At 42.8% G+C, this 18,451-nt stretch overlaps 1 protein-coding gene across 9 annotated transcripts in view; it reads left to right on the top strand.

The window, feature by feature from the left end:
- The window catches only part of MEGF11 (multiple EGF like domains 11), a 333,487-nt gene extending 318,109 nt beyond the window's left edge, over positions 1–15,378 (top strand). For 2 of the 9 annotated variants that reach the window (XM_036932236.2, XM_036932235.2), the window contains 4 exons: positions 1,610–1,676; positions 2,293–2,394; positions 4,910–4,966; positions 11,875–15,378. In XM_036932236.2, the coding sequence (XP_036788131.2) occupies positions 1,610–1,676; positions 2,293–2,394; positions 4,910–4,966; positions 11,875–12,098 (450 nt within the window). In that variant the 3' untranslated portion in view covers positions 12,099–15,378. Of the gene's footprint in view, positions 1–1,609; positions 1,677–2,292; positions 2,395–4,909; positions 8,781–11,874 lie in introns of those variants that run through there. The other 7 variants (XM_036932243.2, XM_036932238.2, XM_057488906.1 and 4 more) reach the window with 5 other exon arrangements.
- The last annotated feature ends 3,073 nt before the right edge of the window (positions 15,379–18,451 follow it).

Below are 18,451 nucleotides of genomic sequence, written 5' to 3'. Positions count from 1 at the left end.
AGCTGCCAGCATAACCCAGGCTGATGGCAAGACATCCTCTTAAAGTCACAGGCCCTGGGACAAGGATGTTTTAGCACATGTGCAGTGAGCTCCCCTGGTGTGCCAGGACTCATGAGGCGCCAAGTGGAAGGTTCAGATCTGATAAAGAACAGCCCCAAGGACCACACATCTGAAAGGCTCATGCCGCACACTGTCTGACAACCTCCTAAGCATGTGTATACACAGAGAGAAAGCAGAACCTTTAGGGAAGCAATCCTAGGACTCCTGGCTTCCTAGAACGTCCATCCTGGGCCAGGAACATAAGCAGGAGCAGTTTTCCTACCCCAGGCCTCTGCCCTAGAGCTCTGGGAATCCTTTCACCCTGTTTGCCCCCACAGAAAATGATCACCAATCTACAGGCCATGCCTGCTACCAAAGACCTGGTGGCAATGCCCCTTGAACCCCGTAACAATAACATAAACACCATACAGCCCCTCGGGCCACCACATTCAAGTCGGCACTCCAAGGCCACTCTTTCATGGCCCTCAGCTTTGGTGTTCCTATGTAATGGGGATGTTATACACAGGGTGCCTTGAGGCCCATAAGCATCAGCCCCATAGTTCTGGCCCCTTTTCCCATGTATCTACTCAGCTCAGTCCCTTATTCCCAGATTCGGCTTTATGCTTATCTGAGGAGCTGGAAGCTGAAGGAAAGGAATCCAGAGTTTTCCAGTATGAAGTTCTTTATTAACTAGAGACACATTATCAAGACTGCAATGAGTTAGAGGCAGAGTGAGAGGTAAAGGCCCTTTGTGGCCATGTCATTCTTGGGCTCATTCTAACCGGGAAGCACTCACTACCCTCTTGCAGTAAAGGGCCAGAGTTACTGCAGAATAGCCCACATGGTGACCCAAAGTGGCTCTGTGCAGTCGAGGACCCCTCAGCCTGGCAGATAGGGCATTTGTGGCAAAGGCAGATGACAAGGAAAGGACATGGATCTGGGACCTGAGATCTGAACTGTAGACCCAGCTCTGCCACTGACTCCTCATGTGACCATGAGCAGGGCCCACAAGCAGGACGCAGGTCCCCACCTATGAAATAATGACAACCATATGAAGGCCGGCTGTGAGGATAATGAAGAGGAAAGACTGCGCCATAAGGACACCCTACCCTGCAAGTTTCCCTTGGTCACACAAAGGGAGACTCTCACACTCAGCCGAGGTCAGGTGGTGGTTGTGACAGTGGTGCTGCAGACAGCCTCAGCCCCTGCTGTGCTGGAGATGGCCTTGTGTTGTAGCTAAGACACTGCCAGAGCCCCTTCTCTGCAGCCAGCTGACCTGTTTCCCCTCAGGGCCAGTTCTTGGCTATTGGGAGGTGCTGCCCCCTTTACCCCAAGGGCTGAAAACCCTACAACCTCATCCAGACAGCTTAGATGGGGTTATGTTCTGTTCCACTGGCCTCAACCACCATGGCAGCCTGTCACGGAACACCTAGCTATCCCTTTCCTTTAATGACTGGGGACCTAGGTGAATCGGGATCAGCACAGGTGGATGCATGAGGCTGGGAAGTGAAGACTGGGCAGGGGCATCTTGGGGCAAAGGTACTAACTGGCTCTCCTACTCTCCGAACAGCTCAGTAACAAGTCCCTTGACAGAGACACAGCAGGCTGGACCCCCTACAGCTTTGTGAACGTGTTAGGTCAGTAGTGGTTCGAGTTTGGTCCCTCACCACCACGTCCCACCCTATTCTCCTTCTCCCACATTGAGAGGGGTCCTGTCCTGGCTCCAAGGAAGAGGGCTAATAAATGGATTTTTATTATGGCTTCCCCCAGGAAGAAGAGGTTTAGAGAGGAAACCCAAGCCCGTTTCAGCTTGCATAAGCAAATGAAGCCCAAAATGCCTATTATTTCTATTTTACGGGATAGGGAAAGGGTGGCTATGAGCCAGGGACCACAAAGAAAGACTGCTAGGACCCAGATATGGGGATTCCAGATGGAGGCAAAAAATGCACTCATCATGTGGGAAAGGTACCTCTGCCAGACCCAGGTCCTATCAAGGTACCTCACTCTGCCCCATGGCCCTGGTGGGCACCAATTCCTTTAAGGAGTAGGGTTGGAGGTAAGGAGAAGCAAGCTAGATGGCCTCAACTCTAGCAAATCCCTCTGGCCCTGCTGGCCCTAGTTCCTTTGGATGCTACACAGAGGCCCTAATTCCTTCAGGCCTACCCCACCCTGACCGTGTCAACCCCTGCCCCCAACCCCTGCCATACCAGGGCCCTGGGAATAATGGTTCCTCCCTGTCATTCCTCTCACTAGACTCCCATTTCCAGATCAGTGCCCTGGAGGCCAAGTACCCGCCCGAGGACTTCTACATTGAACTTAGACACCTCAGCCGCCCCGCTGAGCCACACTCACCAGGTTAGACCCCTAGCCCTACCCTCTACCCACTGGGCCCCTTAGGCTCTCAGACCAGACCAAACCTAGTACTTGCCCTACCCCACCCCACCCAGCCCTAATTCCTGCCCCTTGAGCCACCCCCATGTTCCCAGAAGTCTCCCTGTTGGACCTGCCTTTCCTCCTAACACGGCTACAAGCCCAAGCCCCTGTCTAAAGAAGGAAACCTGTCTGGATCACCACTTCTGCTCCCATCATAGTCAGTGGATATGGACAAACTGCAAGTGATATTAGGTGAAGGGGACACAACATAATTGCATTCCTACAGGCCACAGAATACAACCCAAAACCATTGAGAAATGACTGGGGGGTGGCATCACCTTTAGGGTTTTCTGGGCTCTCAATGGGTGTGAATGATACAGTGTTATCTCTGGCCATAAAGTCCCCCAGAGAGAAACCCCAGGCCCACCAGTGGCCCACATCAAGCTCTCCAAGATCACAGAGTAGGGCTGTCCAACAGGGACCCAGAGATACTGGAGCAGGATGTGTCAACCAACATCCTCTCTGCTCATGTATTAGGTTCAAACCTGGTAGGTGGGGAAAGATACAAAAAGGAAACCCGTAAAATCAGTCCTGCTACAGGAGGATGTGGGTAGGAGTTACAGAAGTAGGTGCTATAGGAGTGTAATGATGAACCAAGTATGTGGTCTCCCTACAATGTGGCCACCCCATCCCCATTCCCTCGCCCAGGGCAGGGCCTCCTGGACAACCTGGCTTCCGGAGCTCAAGAGAGATGCAGGTCTTGCAAGTCCCTGGATCCAGTAAGACTAAGAAGAGAAAAGGTTCTGAATTCATCTGCTCATGGAGCACGCATGGGCTGCAAAGACCCTGGACCTGTGCATAGGAGACTGTGCTTGGCTGTGGGCTGCCTCAGCAGCGTCCAGGGCATTCAGTAACCTCACCCCCACCCCTATACACACATATAACACCACCACCCTGTATCCATGAGAGCATCCTCTGGAGACAGCCCAGATTTCTCTTTGCTTTGCAGATCTCACTCTTCAACCAGTATAACCAAAGCCACCACACACTGTCATATTTTGGCTTACATAAAAGCAGGCTGGTGGCTGATGGGAGAGAATATTTGGGGAGATCAGAGTTCTAGTTGCAAGTCAACCTCTCATTTGCTGGTGTAGTCTCACATAAGTCACTGCCCCTTTTTTATAGAACAGGAAACAAAAGCCCAAAAAGGAACAAGTTAACAGCTTAGCCTTCCTCCTTCAGGGAAGGCAAATGAAGCCCATGTCTGGATAAAATGCTAAACTGATGCTAGGGACACAAACTGTTGCAGTTATGTTTTTGAAGGGCACAGGTACCTATAGGCCCTCTTCTCAAGAACAGCATACTTGAGAAAAACTTGGGCATGCTCTGCCCTATTACTCAGTAATGTGTGGAAGGCAGGCAGATGGGAGTAAACTTTGCAAGTTCAACTGGGGAACTCTGTGTGGAGGTGGTATGGGGAAGTATCTAAGCAATGGGTTGGTGCTTAGTGTCAGAAATGGGGGAGATCAAATGGTGTCAAACTGTATGTCAGCAAGTATTAAAGCACTTAGCATGCCTTGTCTGGTACTGTGTTCTCAGTTAAAAGTGGGAAATAATAATAGTAATAATAATGGCTTTGACTCTGAGCAAGAATCATTTACTGTCTCAACCTAAAAATACAAGTTTCTTTTCTGGGAAAAGAACCTGAGTTTTCCTTGAACTGCTTTTAGCAGCAAAAGAACCTGAGCTTGGTCCCTGGAGTTTTATGTTCTGCCTTTGGCTGGGGCTCAGGACCATGCATTGTGGGGGCCTAGAATAAACATTGACAGTCAAAAAGGAGAAAAGAATCCTTGGGTTGAAAAATTCTGGTAATATTTCTCAAAGGTAACTCTCAGTTATGGGCAAATGGCCCAACTCCACCCCCCCCAAAATGTCTACAAGAGCTGATTATGGATGGGAAGGACTATCCACTCTGTAAAGATGGTAATTCAAGCTCAGCCACATGTCCACCTCCTTCCCTGGCTGCCTTGTCAAGCTTCTATCCAGGAGAGGAGAGGCAGGACCAGAGCTGAGAGCTGAAAACATCTTCAACTCCGTTCCAAAATCCAACAGAACTGGGACTTGGAATGTCATTCACCCCTTCTCCAAACCAAGAACTGGTTCTAATCCATTCCTTATCCTATACTTTCGGAACCGGGACTTCACCTGCAGTGGCTGCGGGTAGCACCAGAGCTGCCTTTGATCACCTGCTGGAAGATGTTTCCCTCAGAGTGAAGGTTAAAGAAGAGGGGCGCTGAATATGCAGGGGGCACTGGGGCTCACTTACAAGCCTTTTAAGGATTCCTGTATGGTTAAAATGATTTAGAGTAGATTGAACCCAGAATAATTTTCTGGTTCTAAAGAACTACTATTTTCTGGAGAAGGGAGAGGGGAAAAAGGAGTGTGAGTGAACTAACCCCTTCCCATATTTTTCCTTCCTTATGCTATTTTTATGCAGGTGCCTGTGGAATGGATAGACGTCAGAACACATACATTATGGACAAAGGCTTCAAAGGTAGAGTACCCAATCACGACGCCCCATTAGAAAGGACTTAGTGAGATACAGAGTGCAGATCTGACATGACCAGGAATTCTACCAGAGACACTGCGCCATCTCATCCCCCACCCCCAAAAAAGTTAAAAGACCAAAGGACCTGGGGCTGCTGGGTAGCCCTGCCTAGGAGGACCAATCGTAATACTAATGAATTTATATTTCAGTTTCAGTTGCACCTGCTTAGCAAATACACTGGGTTTTTTATAGATGCCAACTAAATGTCTTTGGAAACATAGAACTTCATTACCCAGCTAATTAGTATGAGTTATAAAATCTGAAATAAAGCCAATTTACCTGCCCCAGAAGTCTCCTGTCATTGTGCTGGCAAGGAATGACACCGTACACCTGCTGGCTTTCCAAGGCACAAGGAATAAAAGTGATACCTAGCGTTAATATTGTATGGCCTACCACCTTCAAGAAGCCCCCAGGAGCGGGAAGCCAGTACTAAATCTCTAGCACATGGAAGCTGCAAGTCGGATCATCCTTCTAGGAAGTCTGTGGGTGAGGCCAAAGATGAAGGGCCAGGTCCTGCCCCTGGGCTTAGGCCCTATGGTTAAATGACAAAATGTGTGAAATAGGTGGCTTTGGAACTATGTCACTAATTACTGACTGTGACCTTAGACTGTGAGCTCTCTATCATCCAGTTTCCTCATCTGCAAGGTTGGGGTAGGATAATTATGCCTGTCCTATTGTCTAACAAGGTTATCATAAGTATTCAATAAAATCAGAGATGGAATGTGTTTTGCATATTATAAAGGGTTGTGCTAATGTAACAGGGCCCTCCTTTTGTCTGAAGTCTATTTGAGAGAGTCTCAGCCAAACTGAAAGAAGTATGACTGACAGCCAGCAAAGACTCCAATAGATGTCCTAAATCTAGCTGTGCACCAAGGTCACCTGGAAAGCTTGTTATAATACAGAGATGTTCACACCCTATCTTCCCAAGATTCTGAAAGCGTAGCTAAGGTGGGTGGGGTGGGAGGCTGAAATCTGTTTGTGATGAGTACCTTAGGGTATCCTGAGTGTATCACCCAATAACACCTAGAAACCACTGGTCCAGACTGACCCAGATATCCTGGATTACTATTCTGCTCTTTCAGACTTAGCCTTAGTTACACCCAGGACACAAATATTTCCTAAACAAGAAGAGCAATTCTACAGCCCTCGGTGGGATAGTTATTAGATGGTGGGTGCACTAGGGATGGGTGGTGGTAGTGAGCACTGTATTCTGGGCAAGAGAACACGAAGTGCAAGTCACCGTAAGCACATGTTCAGATGTGCATAGCACAAGAAAATGATCTGGAGACAGGAGGTCACCCCAGGATTCTGGCTGGCCGAAGGACACTACTCCCCTGGGAGCATTATTCTGGCCATTTAGAGTTTTGACTTAGGCCATCCAAATGGAGGCAAGCACCATTTCAGTAGGTGAGGCTAAAAACAGCAAAGACAGCTCTATTATTTTATCACTGTGACCTGAGACCTTAGTTTCTTTCTCAAAGAGGTATAGGGATTCAGCAGAAAAATCTCTTAAGGCCCTTTCCAGCTCTGAGGATATGCGACACAAGTGTGAATAAGCTCCAACTGGCCCAGACACCTCAATAAATGAGCACACAACTTCCCTATGCACCGTTGTCCTGTGCATTGTGATTGGAGTAGCTACTTTCAAACTCAAAGTTTAAAGGAGAAGGAAAGCTGAGAAAAACAGTGTCTCTGCCTCAGTGTTATTCATTCCTATTTTGTGGGATCTTCTATCCACATCTGAGTGCAGGGAAGGCCAGATTTTGTTTCACCACTCTGGCTATAATCATCCTGTAACTTGAGAGAGAAAAGAGGGCTATAGGTAAATGTACCAGTGGATTTAGTGACTAGCACATCAACAAGAGAATTCAAAAAGAATAACTGGAATGTCAGTTTGAAACTTTACAGAAATATTTATAAAAGACATGGAATAAACTCCACTAACTGGCTGAACTCTCAAGTAAACATTTAATAAAATAGTTTATACCAGAAATGAAATTATTTCCTAAAACTACTGGGCTAAACCAAATCAGAAACACTAAGATAAACGAGTTTAAGTGTTCTCTGAGCTCAGTGGGAAAGAGACCTGGCCTGGGAGGTAGAAGATTTAGATTCCAGTCCTAGTTTGCTGTGTAGTGCTGACTAGATCACAGTGTTTTCTGGGTTTCTTCATCTATTAGAACAAGGTACCATCTCTAAGGCCCTTTAAGCTCTTTAAGACATTCTACAAGTCTTAAATCAGTCAGTGCTTCCTCTTGCCCTGTTACTTACTTAAAACCTCCACTCACTGTCATCCTGGAAGTTGTGTGAGCCCCACACACTGCTGTGCTAACCCCATTTTACCTCTCGACACCTTTCTATCTCCCCTCTACCTTCTCCCCTTTAGCACAATGATTCTACAACAAATTGCCTACATTCAAATTTCTTGTCTGTCAGACATTTCCAAGTGCTTTAAAAGAAAGAAATCCTCCCCACTACTCTCACCTTTTTGATCCTGAAATCCTGGATCCCACTATTACTGACTGCCACTTTCCCCACCTGTATGCTCCTTGCTAATCCAATCCCCAAGTCTCCCTTGCAATAACCCTGGGTTCTGAGGTAGTTAAGAGTCCACTAATATCCTGAAAATGTTTTTCAGCCAGTGTGGTTCTGAACCTCAGCTCTCCCATTTCCTCTCCCCACATCCTGTCTATCAAGAAAAGGACGCTAACCTAGGACCCAGGAAGAGAAAAGGCAGTGTGGCCTTCTAAGTAACAGTAGTAGACCGAGAAACAAACGATGGACCTTCTGTGCCTGGGTTTTCCCCAGCAGTGAAATACTGGCCTTAAGTAGATGTTAGTGTAAACCTGAAGTCCTGGATAAGTTCAGATCCCACTCACACAGTGGCCTTGGAAAGTCATTTCCCTCTCTGGATTTGCTGCTTCCTTTATAAAATAAAGATGTTTATATTAGCTCATTTCACCCATTCTGCCTCTGATAGTGTAAGGCTGTGTGTGATTTCAGGAAGGTAGGAACTAGAGGAGAACAAATATGAAGGCTTTATAGAGCTAAGCCTTCAGTCCTAAGGCTATTACAGGCATTGGAGGAGTGACTCCCCAAAGCTTGGGTAGCCTTGGTTGATGCTTCCCCTTTCTTTGCAAAATGCCCTGAAGGGCTTGGTCTAGCAGTGGTAGGGGTGGGGCTGTAAAGGGATGAGGAAGTGTTTTAAGCAGCTGGTTCTTCTTCCCCTTCCCCTACCCCCCCCCTGGGCAGCCAGGTGGATGACTCAGCTAGAGAAAAGAGTAGCTACCTGAAGAGTTTTCCAGTTTCTTTTGCCCTTCCCCCACCTCCAGTTCCCAGAAATAGAATCCAGATTATTCCATAATTCAACACCCTCCCTCCCACTACCTCAACACCCACACACATACTTCTCCATCCTTTGTCCTTACACCTTCTGGCCCCTTTATGAAAGATACAGCTTCTTCCTGAGACTAATCCCCTCCCCTAACCCAAACTTATCTTTTAACCATTTAGGTGCATCCCTTGGAGCAAACAATTTACATTAGCCCCCACCCCTTATCCAAGGTTTTGCTTTCCTTGGTTTCAGCTGTCCAGTCAACCGTGGTCTGGAGCAGATGATCCCAATCGTAGCCTAATGCTTTATCATAATGCCTACATCATTCACCTCACTTCATACTGTCACACAGGAATTTTAATCATCTCACATCATTACAAAAAGAAGGACCAGTACAGTAATTTTGAGAGAGATACCACATTACAAACTTTTTACTAGAGTATAATTTCTATTTTATTATTGTTGTTAATCTCTTATTGTGCCTAATTTATAAAATTAAACTTTATCACAGGTATATATGTATAGGAAAATAGAGTATATAATAGGTTTCAGGTATCTGGGGAGTCTTGGAACGTATCCCCCTTATGAACTCCTTGTATTCCTAAAAATTTTAAAGCAGCCCAGACTTATCTGGTGGGAATGAGAAGGGCATTTTTGGCTGTCTGAGGCTCTTCCAGTCATTGAGTGAGAACTTCAAGGTTCTCCCATTGCCCTAACTGAATCAGTCATGGGATATTCACTAAAGTGTAGAGCTTGGCCTTTCTCTCAGCAGGGCGTGGCCCCATACCTAAAAAGTATTCCTTGTTGAGGGTTAAGGTGAAGCTACCTTACAGATAGTTGCATTTAGAGATACAGAACGGGAACACTGGTAACAAGATGTGAGGGGAAAACACCATGAGTGAATACCAGAGAAGACAGGAGTTATGTCCTAACTTAAACTACAACTGACTCTTGAACAATGCAGGAGTTAGCTAAGGGCACTGATCCCCTACACAGTTGCAAATCCATGTATAACTTTTGATTCTCCCAAACTAAACAACTGACAGCCTTCTTCTAACTAGATACCTTACCCATAACATGAAGTTGGCTAACACATATTTTGTAAGTGTATTTTAATACTGTATTCTTAAAACGAAGAGAAAATGTTTTTTCAAATTGTCCCAATCTCCATAAAAAAATTCCAATATATTTATTGAAAAAAGCCCATGTATAAGTGGACCCCACACAGTTCAAACTCATGTTGTTCAAGAGTCAACTGTACTTACTAACATAGCAGAATTTATGAGCTTTAGTTTCCTCATTTCTAAAGTAGTAATTGATAGTTCTTCCTGCCCAGCGTCCTTCACAAATTAACCAGCTTCAAATAATCTAACCAGAATGAAGACTAGCATAAGTGCTACATCAAGTAAGCTATTGCTATTGCTCAAGTTTTAGAAAATATGAGAGGCAGCTGCCAATCAAGATAAAAGGATGTGTCAGGGTAGGGAAGAGGGGACAGAGGTTAGACTTCTCACCCAGGAGAGAGCCCTTTGTTAAGCAGTACTAGTCCTTAGCTTCCAAATAAGCAGCTCTGGGTCACATTGCCTTACCCGTTGGCTGGTGAGTTCACAGACTCCAAAGGGGCCATGTTGGGGTTCCTGGACGTACTTAGCCCCACTCCCTTGTACTAAGAAACAAAGTGCTCACTAGAGGCAACTTCATGTGGCCCTGGGCAGGTTATGGCCCAGGACCCACAGCCACCTTTCCCCATGAGCGCCAGACCAGCAGCTGGCCTATCCAGCCTCTCTAGTCCTTGCTGGGACTGCTCATTGTCTACCAAGTATATTTTCTCCTCTTTTCTAAGATTCTATGCTAGGAAGAGGCCACAACCTAAGATGGGACCGAGGCCGACATCTACCTGTAGGCCAAGTTGTGATGGGAAGTGCTCTAAGCTTGGCTCTACTACTGATGAGCAATGTGACTCTGGGGAAGTTACATCCCCATTCTAAACTTCAGTTTCCCATAAGCAATAAAGGGAGAGGAGGGAGAGAGGAATAACACTGTTCTGCCCACATCACAGGGTGTTGTAAACACTTGAAGGGACTGATGGGTCATTTTACTTTTGTACAAGATTGAGGAAATGCTAAAGCTTTTAGTATAGGGTTATACCAATAACCCTATACTAAACTAAATGTAAATCCCCTCCCAACCAGTTACCTATTATGGGAGAAAAGGCTACTGTGGTAGCACACATCTCCACTACTTCAGCTGTGTGAACTGTTCTGCTCTCAATGGACCAAGTTACATCTAATCACCCCCTGAGTTCGTTACATTATCACTTTCACTTTTTCATATTTTTCTTAATCTCACAAGTAAGAGACAGACAGCACAGATCAACAGCAGCCTGCAGTGTAATTTGCGGTGGTCCTGGTAAAGGATCACCCAAGAATTTCGCCACCTGCTACCACATATAGAAATTTAGACTTCTTAGATCACCCTTGACTATCAACCCTCTGCAACTCAGAATGTATTTCTAGACCCCCTGGCTGGCAGAGTCCCACAGAAGGATGAGCCCCACAGAAAGCTGCCAGATTACAGAGTCTACTGTTCTTTCTAGGCAAGTCCTGCCTCCTTTGGCAGGGGCTTGGTAGTCAACAGTGATCTTTATCTTGCTTCCTATTTATAAACTAGTTTGCATCCTTTTATCCTAACATGCTCTGCAGTCTTGGGGATAATGCACTGAGAGGCAGCAACAGAGGAAGCATGAGCTCTCCTAGTATCAGAGATAGATACTGCTAAAATAAATTTCAGTTAGCATTCATGAGAACTATAGGGTGACCCTAGAGGACATACTGCAGACTTGCTAGAAATCAGGAACTCTCCAAAGGCTAGCTTGAGACGGAGGTGCTTTGAACACCTCTATTACACTTAAGGCTGCCCCACTTCTGATCACGAGCTTCTTGAAAGCAGGAATGCTGCCAGGGTTTGCTGCCTGAAGGTTGCCAAACTGCTGACACCTGTGCCAAAATACACTTCTACTTCTGATCCTAAGCTTCTTAGTCAACAAAACGAATTCAAAAGAATGATATGACAAAAAACACACAGGCCAAGGAGTCCCAAGGCATGGATTCAAGTCTTGGCACTGCCATTTATGAGCTATGTAACCTTAGCCAAATCACTTAATCTCTCTGGGCCTTCATCCTATAAAATGCAAACTATCAACAACCTTGCAGAATCTTGTAAAAACTGAGTAATAGATGTGAAAACTTACTATGAATATTTTGAGTTAATCCCTTTCTGGTGCTATACCTATTAAAAGCAAAATGTTCCTATCCCTCCAAAAACATGTTTCTTTAGAAAAAGAATTCTGCCTACATAGGAAAGCACTCCACAGTATGTTTAATAAGTAAATCTTGTATTATCGTAACATTTTACAGCTCCAGGACCCTGAAGGCACATAAACTCAACTCAAGTCTGCTTCTGGTATTTAAATGAAGTCCTATGTCCTTGCTTGTCCTAAGAAATCTCTCTTGCCTTGCAGATTACATGAAAGAATCCGTGTGCAGTTCTAGCACTTGTTCTTTGAATAGCAGTGAAAACCCTTATGCTACAATTAAGGACCCACCCATCCTCACCTGCAAGCTTCCAGAAAGCAGCTATGTAGAAATGAAGTCGCCTATGCACAGGGGCTCTCCGTACATAGATGTGCCATCCTTGTCGACATCTAATAAAAATATATATGAAGTTGGTAGGTGTTTCAAATAAGTACGTAGTGAAATCAGGGCAATAGTACAGCATCTGCAGTTAAAAAAAAAAAAAAGCCCTCTCCACTCACCCTATCTTGAAAACACAACCTTCTTTTGTTGCTTTCTAAGGAATCCAAGGTGACATGTCTTTCCCAGGGCTTGCCCTCCTCTCTCATGCAGGAAATCAAATTCTTATGCCAATTCTGCTTTAAAAAACACCAGAACTAGTATGAAGCAGAAACACAGGGTGGGAAATGGGGAGTGGAGAGACACACACATACACTTCAACTGATCAGTAATACAAATCATAGTTCAAAAAAGTAAACAATAAGGACAGACATTTCAAGTTTCTAAATCATCACCTTCTCTCTCCCAGTTTAATTTATGTCCCTGGGCTCAATGATAAGATCCCTACCTCTAGGATATTTTAAATCTCTTGGTTTTGACCAGAGCTTGGGATTGTGACAGCACACCCACTTAGGTTTTCCCTTTTCAAGCCTCAATCCAAATCCTCATATGTATCACAGATTTATAAATCCCTGGCTTCTCTCCCCACTGAGTTAAATAGAATCCCCCACCCCCACAACAAGGCAACCAAAGCTAATCTGTTCTCTGAACTCATTTTTCACTATATTCCCTAGAGCCCACAGTCAGTGTGGTCCAAGAAGGCCGTGGTCCTAACGCCAGCTATATCCAGAATCCATACGATCTACCTAGGACCAGCCATATTCCTGGTCACTATGACCTCCTCCCAATAAGACAGAGCCCTGCCAATGGGCCCTCCCAGGACAAGCAGTCTTAAGAGGGATAAGCTACTCTCTTGCCGTGTGTGCTCTGCTGAATATTCTGACTCTCTGAAAGAAGACAATCCCCTGACTTGAAATGATACAGACTGACTCCAGCTGCATGTTAGTTACTGCTTTCACCTGGAACTAAAGAAGAGCTTCCAAGTGGGACTGGGGTAATTGCTCAAAAGGTCTGTTCACAAAGGCAAATCCTATCACCCATCCACCCCAAGCCCAAATGCCCTGGATTATATGATCTTTTAAAACATTTAAGGTACAGCTACTCATCAACATTAGCTAAATATATATATTTATATATATAATTATCTGAAACATGATGCTTAAAAAATATGTAGAACAGGTTTGAGGAGAAAAGGGGACTGGGGAGGGGAGAGGATTACTTTAAAGCACCTGAAATGTATATGTACTTTTGGTTGCTGTTACCATCAACATCTGTTTTTTATCACCTAAGATAATTAGTATATAGACACAAACTGTACTAATTTCAATCCTGAAGTACCTGTACATATAAGTCTGGTCCATCAAATTACAGCAGCCAAGATCACAGAGTTTAGTATATAGTCTAATGCTGACATTTTCAATTTTTTAAAAATGAGACTTCAATAAATACAAATTAACTTTCTCTCTTCTGCCCCTGGTGGTAGTAGGAGAAAAAAAAAGTTTCAAAGGTAGAGCTGTCTCTTTCAGACTATGACAATGATTTCTAGGCCAGATTTACCAAATCTTGCCAATTCAAAGTTCAAGAACACTGCAAGTCAGTCCTGGCCTTGTCATATCTCCTTAGTCCATTCACTCCTGAGTTATTCCATGTGAAACAGAACTCTGAGATGATGCTTTAAGCAAGCACAGACCGGTAAGAATTAAGTATCCTAAAAATGGCTACTTAGCCTCCCAAAATTATCTGGTTGGCATTCCTTGATTCAGAAGAAGCACTTCTCTATAAATATTGAGCTTGACATAGTATGGAACCTTAAAGTATGGAGGAAATTAGACAAAAGTGGATACTGCAAAAGTTTAAACTGCTTGAAGTACATTATGCTTTTTGATGGAACTAAAGGAAATGATGGAAGAATATACTGTAATCAGTTGTAACAATGTAAGAACTTTATATAAACAGCATATAAGGATATAAGGTACTCCTATCTTCTACATTAAAATGACCACCAAGATGGCCAAAAATGTATTACAATGAGCTAAAGCTCCAGAACCCAGTATTCAGATCTATTTATACCTTCCACTACTAATGAACACAGGTAAACTGGGAGACAATTCTCAAACCCTAAAAAGATGACCTCCTCACAAGAATTAAAGACTAAAAGGGCAAACTGAGGAAACTAATGGCCATCCCTATTCCACTCCATTCTCTGGTTAAGTCTAGCCAGTAAAAAATGCTTTCAGAAAGGTACACAGAAGAGGAACTAAGTGACGGCAAAGCTGAAATAGCTGCCAGGAAGCACGGGAGTTCTGGAGCTCTTGATACAGATTGGATATCTGCCATAGAACCCATGGGCAATAAGCAGCAAAATCAAGAAAATAAACAAGTAAATGCCCCCTCCCCAATTTCACTCAAGGCATAAGCAAGTTTTATTGTTACAGGGAAATATACTTACATGAATGCTGCATGTGTGCATGGGAGCAAGTGATCAGCAATAGCAAATCTTTCCAAAAAAGCCTTATTAAAATATACTAGAAAATTACGTTGTAGATCCAAGTATGTATTTCTCATTCATATGTAGAAACAAATATAGATAAGAGACTTACCTCGGTATTTCAGGGCAGCAAATGCTCAATTATCTTTGTGAAGCCAGGATCAAGAAGCATGGTGAAGTAGGATCAGCAAGGTGAAACTTCAGCTCAGTCCCAGGTTTATCTTCTCCCCTTGCCCTCCATGTGTTATAACTGCTGCCTGACAAACTGCAAACAAGCAGCATCATTCAAGTTTCACCTCTTCTTTGCCAACTACCATCTGGGAAAAAGTCAGCAAGAAGTGGCATGGTCGAGTTGCTAAAGCACTGGGTCAAGAGATTTGAGTGTTATTTGCCCTCTCTGGGCTCCTTTTTTCCCCATTTATTAAAAAAAGGGGGATAATCAGGTAAGGGGGAGTTAAAAACCCCTCAGGTCACATTCTATGATTTTTAAGGAAATGTAATACAACTAAAATCAGGTGATAGGGAAAAGGGAAAGGCAGAGGGTGTGATTAATCTATGGTGACAACAGCTGCCTTCACATATCTAAGCATTACTGGTAAAAGATTTCAACCTTACAGAGCAACTGTTAGGAACTTCTGCCTAGTACTGTCACAAATAGGTTCACGGTCAACCTAAACATGTGCACTGTGCATTTTATTGGCAACTTGGAAAGAGCTGTTCTATTATTTTACAGAAATTAAGTTTTCATTCAAAGTGTTATGCATACAATTCATATGAATAAAGAAAATACTATTATTGTACAATAGCATAAGACTGTGAAATGGCAATACTTTTTTAAACAACCCAGATTTGTAATATATTTGTTCACTGTGTAGAGGGATCATACCTTGTACAAAATAAAATGAATTTCTTAAACTAATTTAACAAGAATGCCTACTGCTGTGTTGTAAACTGAAAATGTATCTATAATCTACCCCTCAGGTTTAAGGGTATAAATAACCTACATTTTGTGTGGTTACTACAGCCAGCCAGAAAAGTGAAAATTATCCCAATTAGATGCTTAAAAATAAAGTGAAAAAGTCTAACACATTTATAACAGAGTCTCTTCCTTTAAAGTAATGAATGGGAACAACATAATCTTATTCTTGTCCAAAAACTTTTGAAAAATGTCATATACATCTGTATATACAAAAAGAGAATTTCCTGCTTTCACTAAGATCTGGACTCAAAGACAACTGTTTGAGCTCTGCTCAGCTCCAGAGGCACAAAGGTACTTCTATGGAATGGAATAAAGGCAAGTGTAAGGGACACCTAATTTGCATAAGTACAATGAATAGCTTTCCACTAGAAGTTATTAACCCAGTACAGTATTCTAGGTACATCTCTTTTATGACCTTTTAAAACATAACCCTGTGGCTTAATTGGTAAAGCAGCAGCAAGATTAAATTATAATAAAATATAGATGCTAAAGAATAGCTTACTGAATGCACTCAATGATAGAAGTTTAAAATTGCTCCTTCATACTTTCAACGGTTTTGTAAACAATCCTATTTCCAGCAAACTAAAAACCTAACTTGTCAGTTCACAAACTTATATGATACTCAAGTTATTCACATTTAATAAAATGTTTAACCAAGAATAATTTGCTAGTTAAGAGATTAAGACTCATTCAGAAATTATCTTACTAACAGAATTCTCAAGGGGTGGAACTTGACATCTCAGTAAAAGACAAGACTATCAAAAGTTATAAAGCTAAAAAAAGGTATTTACTGAGAATAATAGTGTTAAGATTATGATTTGTGAAGTTCTGAATAATACCTAACACCATAAATGATAACCAAAGGCTGCAGGCTGTGCACTCAATACAGAAGATTCAAGAATGATACATTCTATGAGCCATTTATCTAACCAGAGGAAAGACAAAAGAGTCCCATTTACTCAGTATGTGGCAAAAGGAGATGGAGACTCTTAGAAGGGAATGGGTGGATACATAAGGATTCATTATACTATTATATTTCTGTATAATTAGTATACAGTATTTATATAATTTTTAATGAAAAAATTTCACTGCCTGAATGGTAATTCTGATTATAACTCCACAAACCAAACTAGAATGAACTCTAGGATTAGCCCCTTTAAGCTGGTACTTTCTTATTGTTCTGACATGAGGTTATAGGGGGGATAGACACTGGGAATGTAAATATGAACATGGGACATTCCCTGCCCTTGTGGATCTTACAATGCAGCAATTACAAAAGGGCAGGGATAAATGGAAGGCCCTAGACATTAGTGGGGTGCTGATTATACATTTTCTTCCCTGACTTGCAAAACTAGAAAGACAGCAGAGATCCAATCGAAACCCAAAGAAGGTAGAAGCTCTGTTCTGTAGGTACAGTTGTCAGATTCCCTCCTCATTCTAGCTCCTGCCTCCCCAAAGCCGTTGTCTAACCCACAGGTGACCCCCCAGAGCCTTGGGTTAAAAGAAAGCATCGGGACCTGAGATCTTGCAAAGCACTGTTACTTGGGTATCCACTTAAATGTAAACCAAAACCAGTACCTGAGGATCCTAACATCCTCCATAGTTGGTTTCACATCAAAGAGAGCCTACAGAAATAGTGTTGCTTCTTGGGCTTCCCAGAATAAGCTATGACCTTATTTTAAAATACTCTTAGGGCCATATGATTAAATAAATGCTTTGGCATAGAGTCTAGCACAATGGTCAGCAACTTCTTATAGGTAAGACAAGGAACCATACCACTTGCCTAGAGATCTAAAAAATGGTATGCTGAGAGACTGGAGGTGGTTGGTAGGGAAATGGCTGCCAAAAGCAGTATACTTACTCAATGGGATGTGGATAACAGGCTCTGAGATTTTGTGGTCTGGGGCAGGGTTAAGTCTACTGACCCAAACATAGGAAAGTAATCCTGTTGTTTCACTACCAAGTCCTAGTACTGGCAACAGAGTGGTTAACAGCCAATATACATGACATCTGTGCCAGGACCTATCAGTTCCATGCTTAATAATATTAAATAATTGAATTCAAATGTTTAGACTACTAATTATTATTATACTAACAGCCACACAATACTATTTATATCATGTGTATAAACATAACCTATGCACTTGGATTTAATCATCGGTTCTACTGAATAGCTCTATCCAATAGATTGGATTGCTGTACCTTTTCATAGATTCCTATGAGGTAGCAATAAAAAATTAAACACAAAGTTTTAAAAAGTTCTCTCCCTCAGATTAAATGCATTTTAAAGTACATATTAAAAGCCAGCTGAAACTTTAATAGTAAAAGCCGAAAAACAAGCAGTTGCTCAATTTAGTTTACAGAGCAGCCCATCAAGTGCTCCTCCCCACTTAACACATATGCTCTGATGCATACTGTTGAAATTGACAGTCATTTTGCAAATGGTCTGAAAGCTTTCATCTTATTTAATGGCGTTAACATGGAAATAAAGGTGACATTTTAATAAAGTTACTAAGACCAAAAACATTAGCAAAGTGTACATCTGGTTTTTACTCATCCATTACATTTAAATTTGAGTTAGAATGTGTAATGATTAGGTTCTATTACCTGAAGAGAGAGTTCATAGAATTACTGAATTAGAGCTAGGTTGTGAACCCCAGAAATTATCTAATACAGTCCCCTCATTAAATGGAAGAAGGTAAGGCTGAGACAAAATGACCAGAAGAGCTATGACTAGAATTCAAGTCTTTGTCAACTAGTCTAGTGCTCTGATATATCTGCCACTGTCAGTCTTTCAACTCAGAGTTTAGCACTCTTCCTAATACATGCCAAGTATCAACATCCTTTCAAATATTATCTCTCTGTCCTCCAAGTCAATTTTCAGGGAAATTAATACTTCAACTAAAATGATCTCTCAGCCTAATGGTCTCCCCCTTTA

Source organism: Manis pentadactyla, chromosome 11, assembly GCF_030020395.1.
Source record: "Manis pentadactyla isolate mManPen7 chromosome 11, mManPen7.hap1, whole genome shotgun sequence".
NCBI classification, from domain to species: Eukaryota; Metazoa; Chordata; class Mammalia; order Pholidota; family Manidae; genus Manis; species Manis pentadactyla.
Note: the sequence above shows the minus strand (reverse complement) of the source record. Positions and strands in the feature narration are given on the sequence as shown.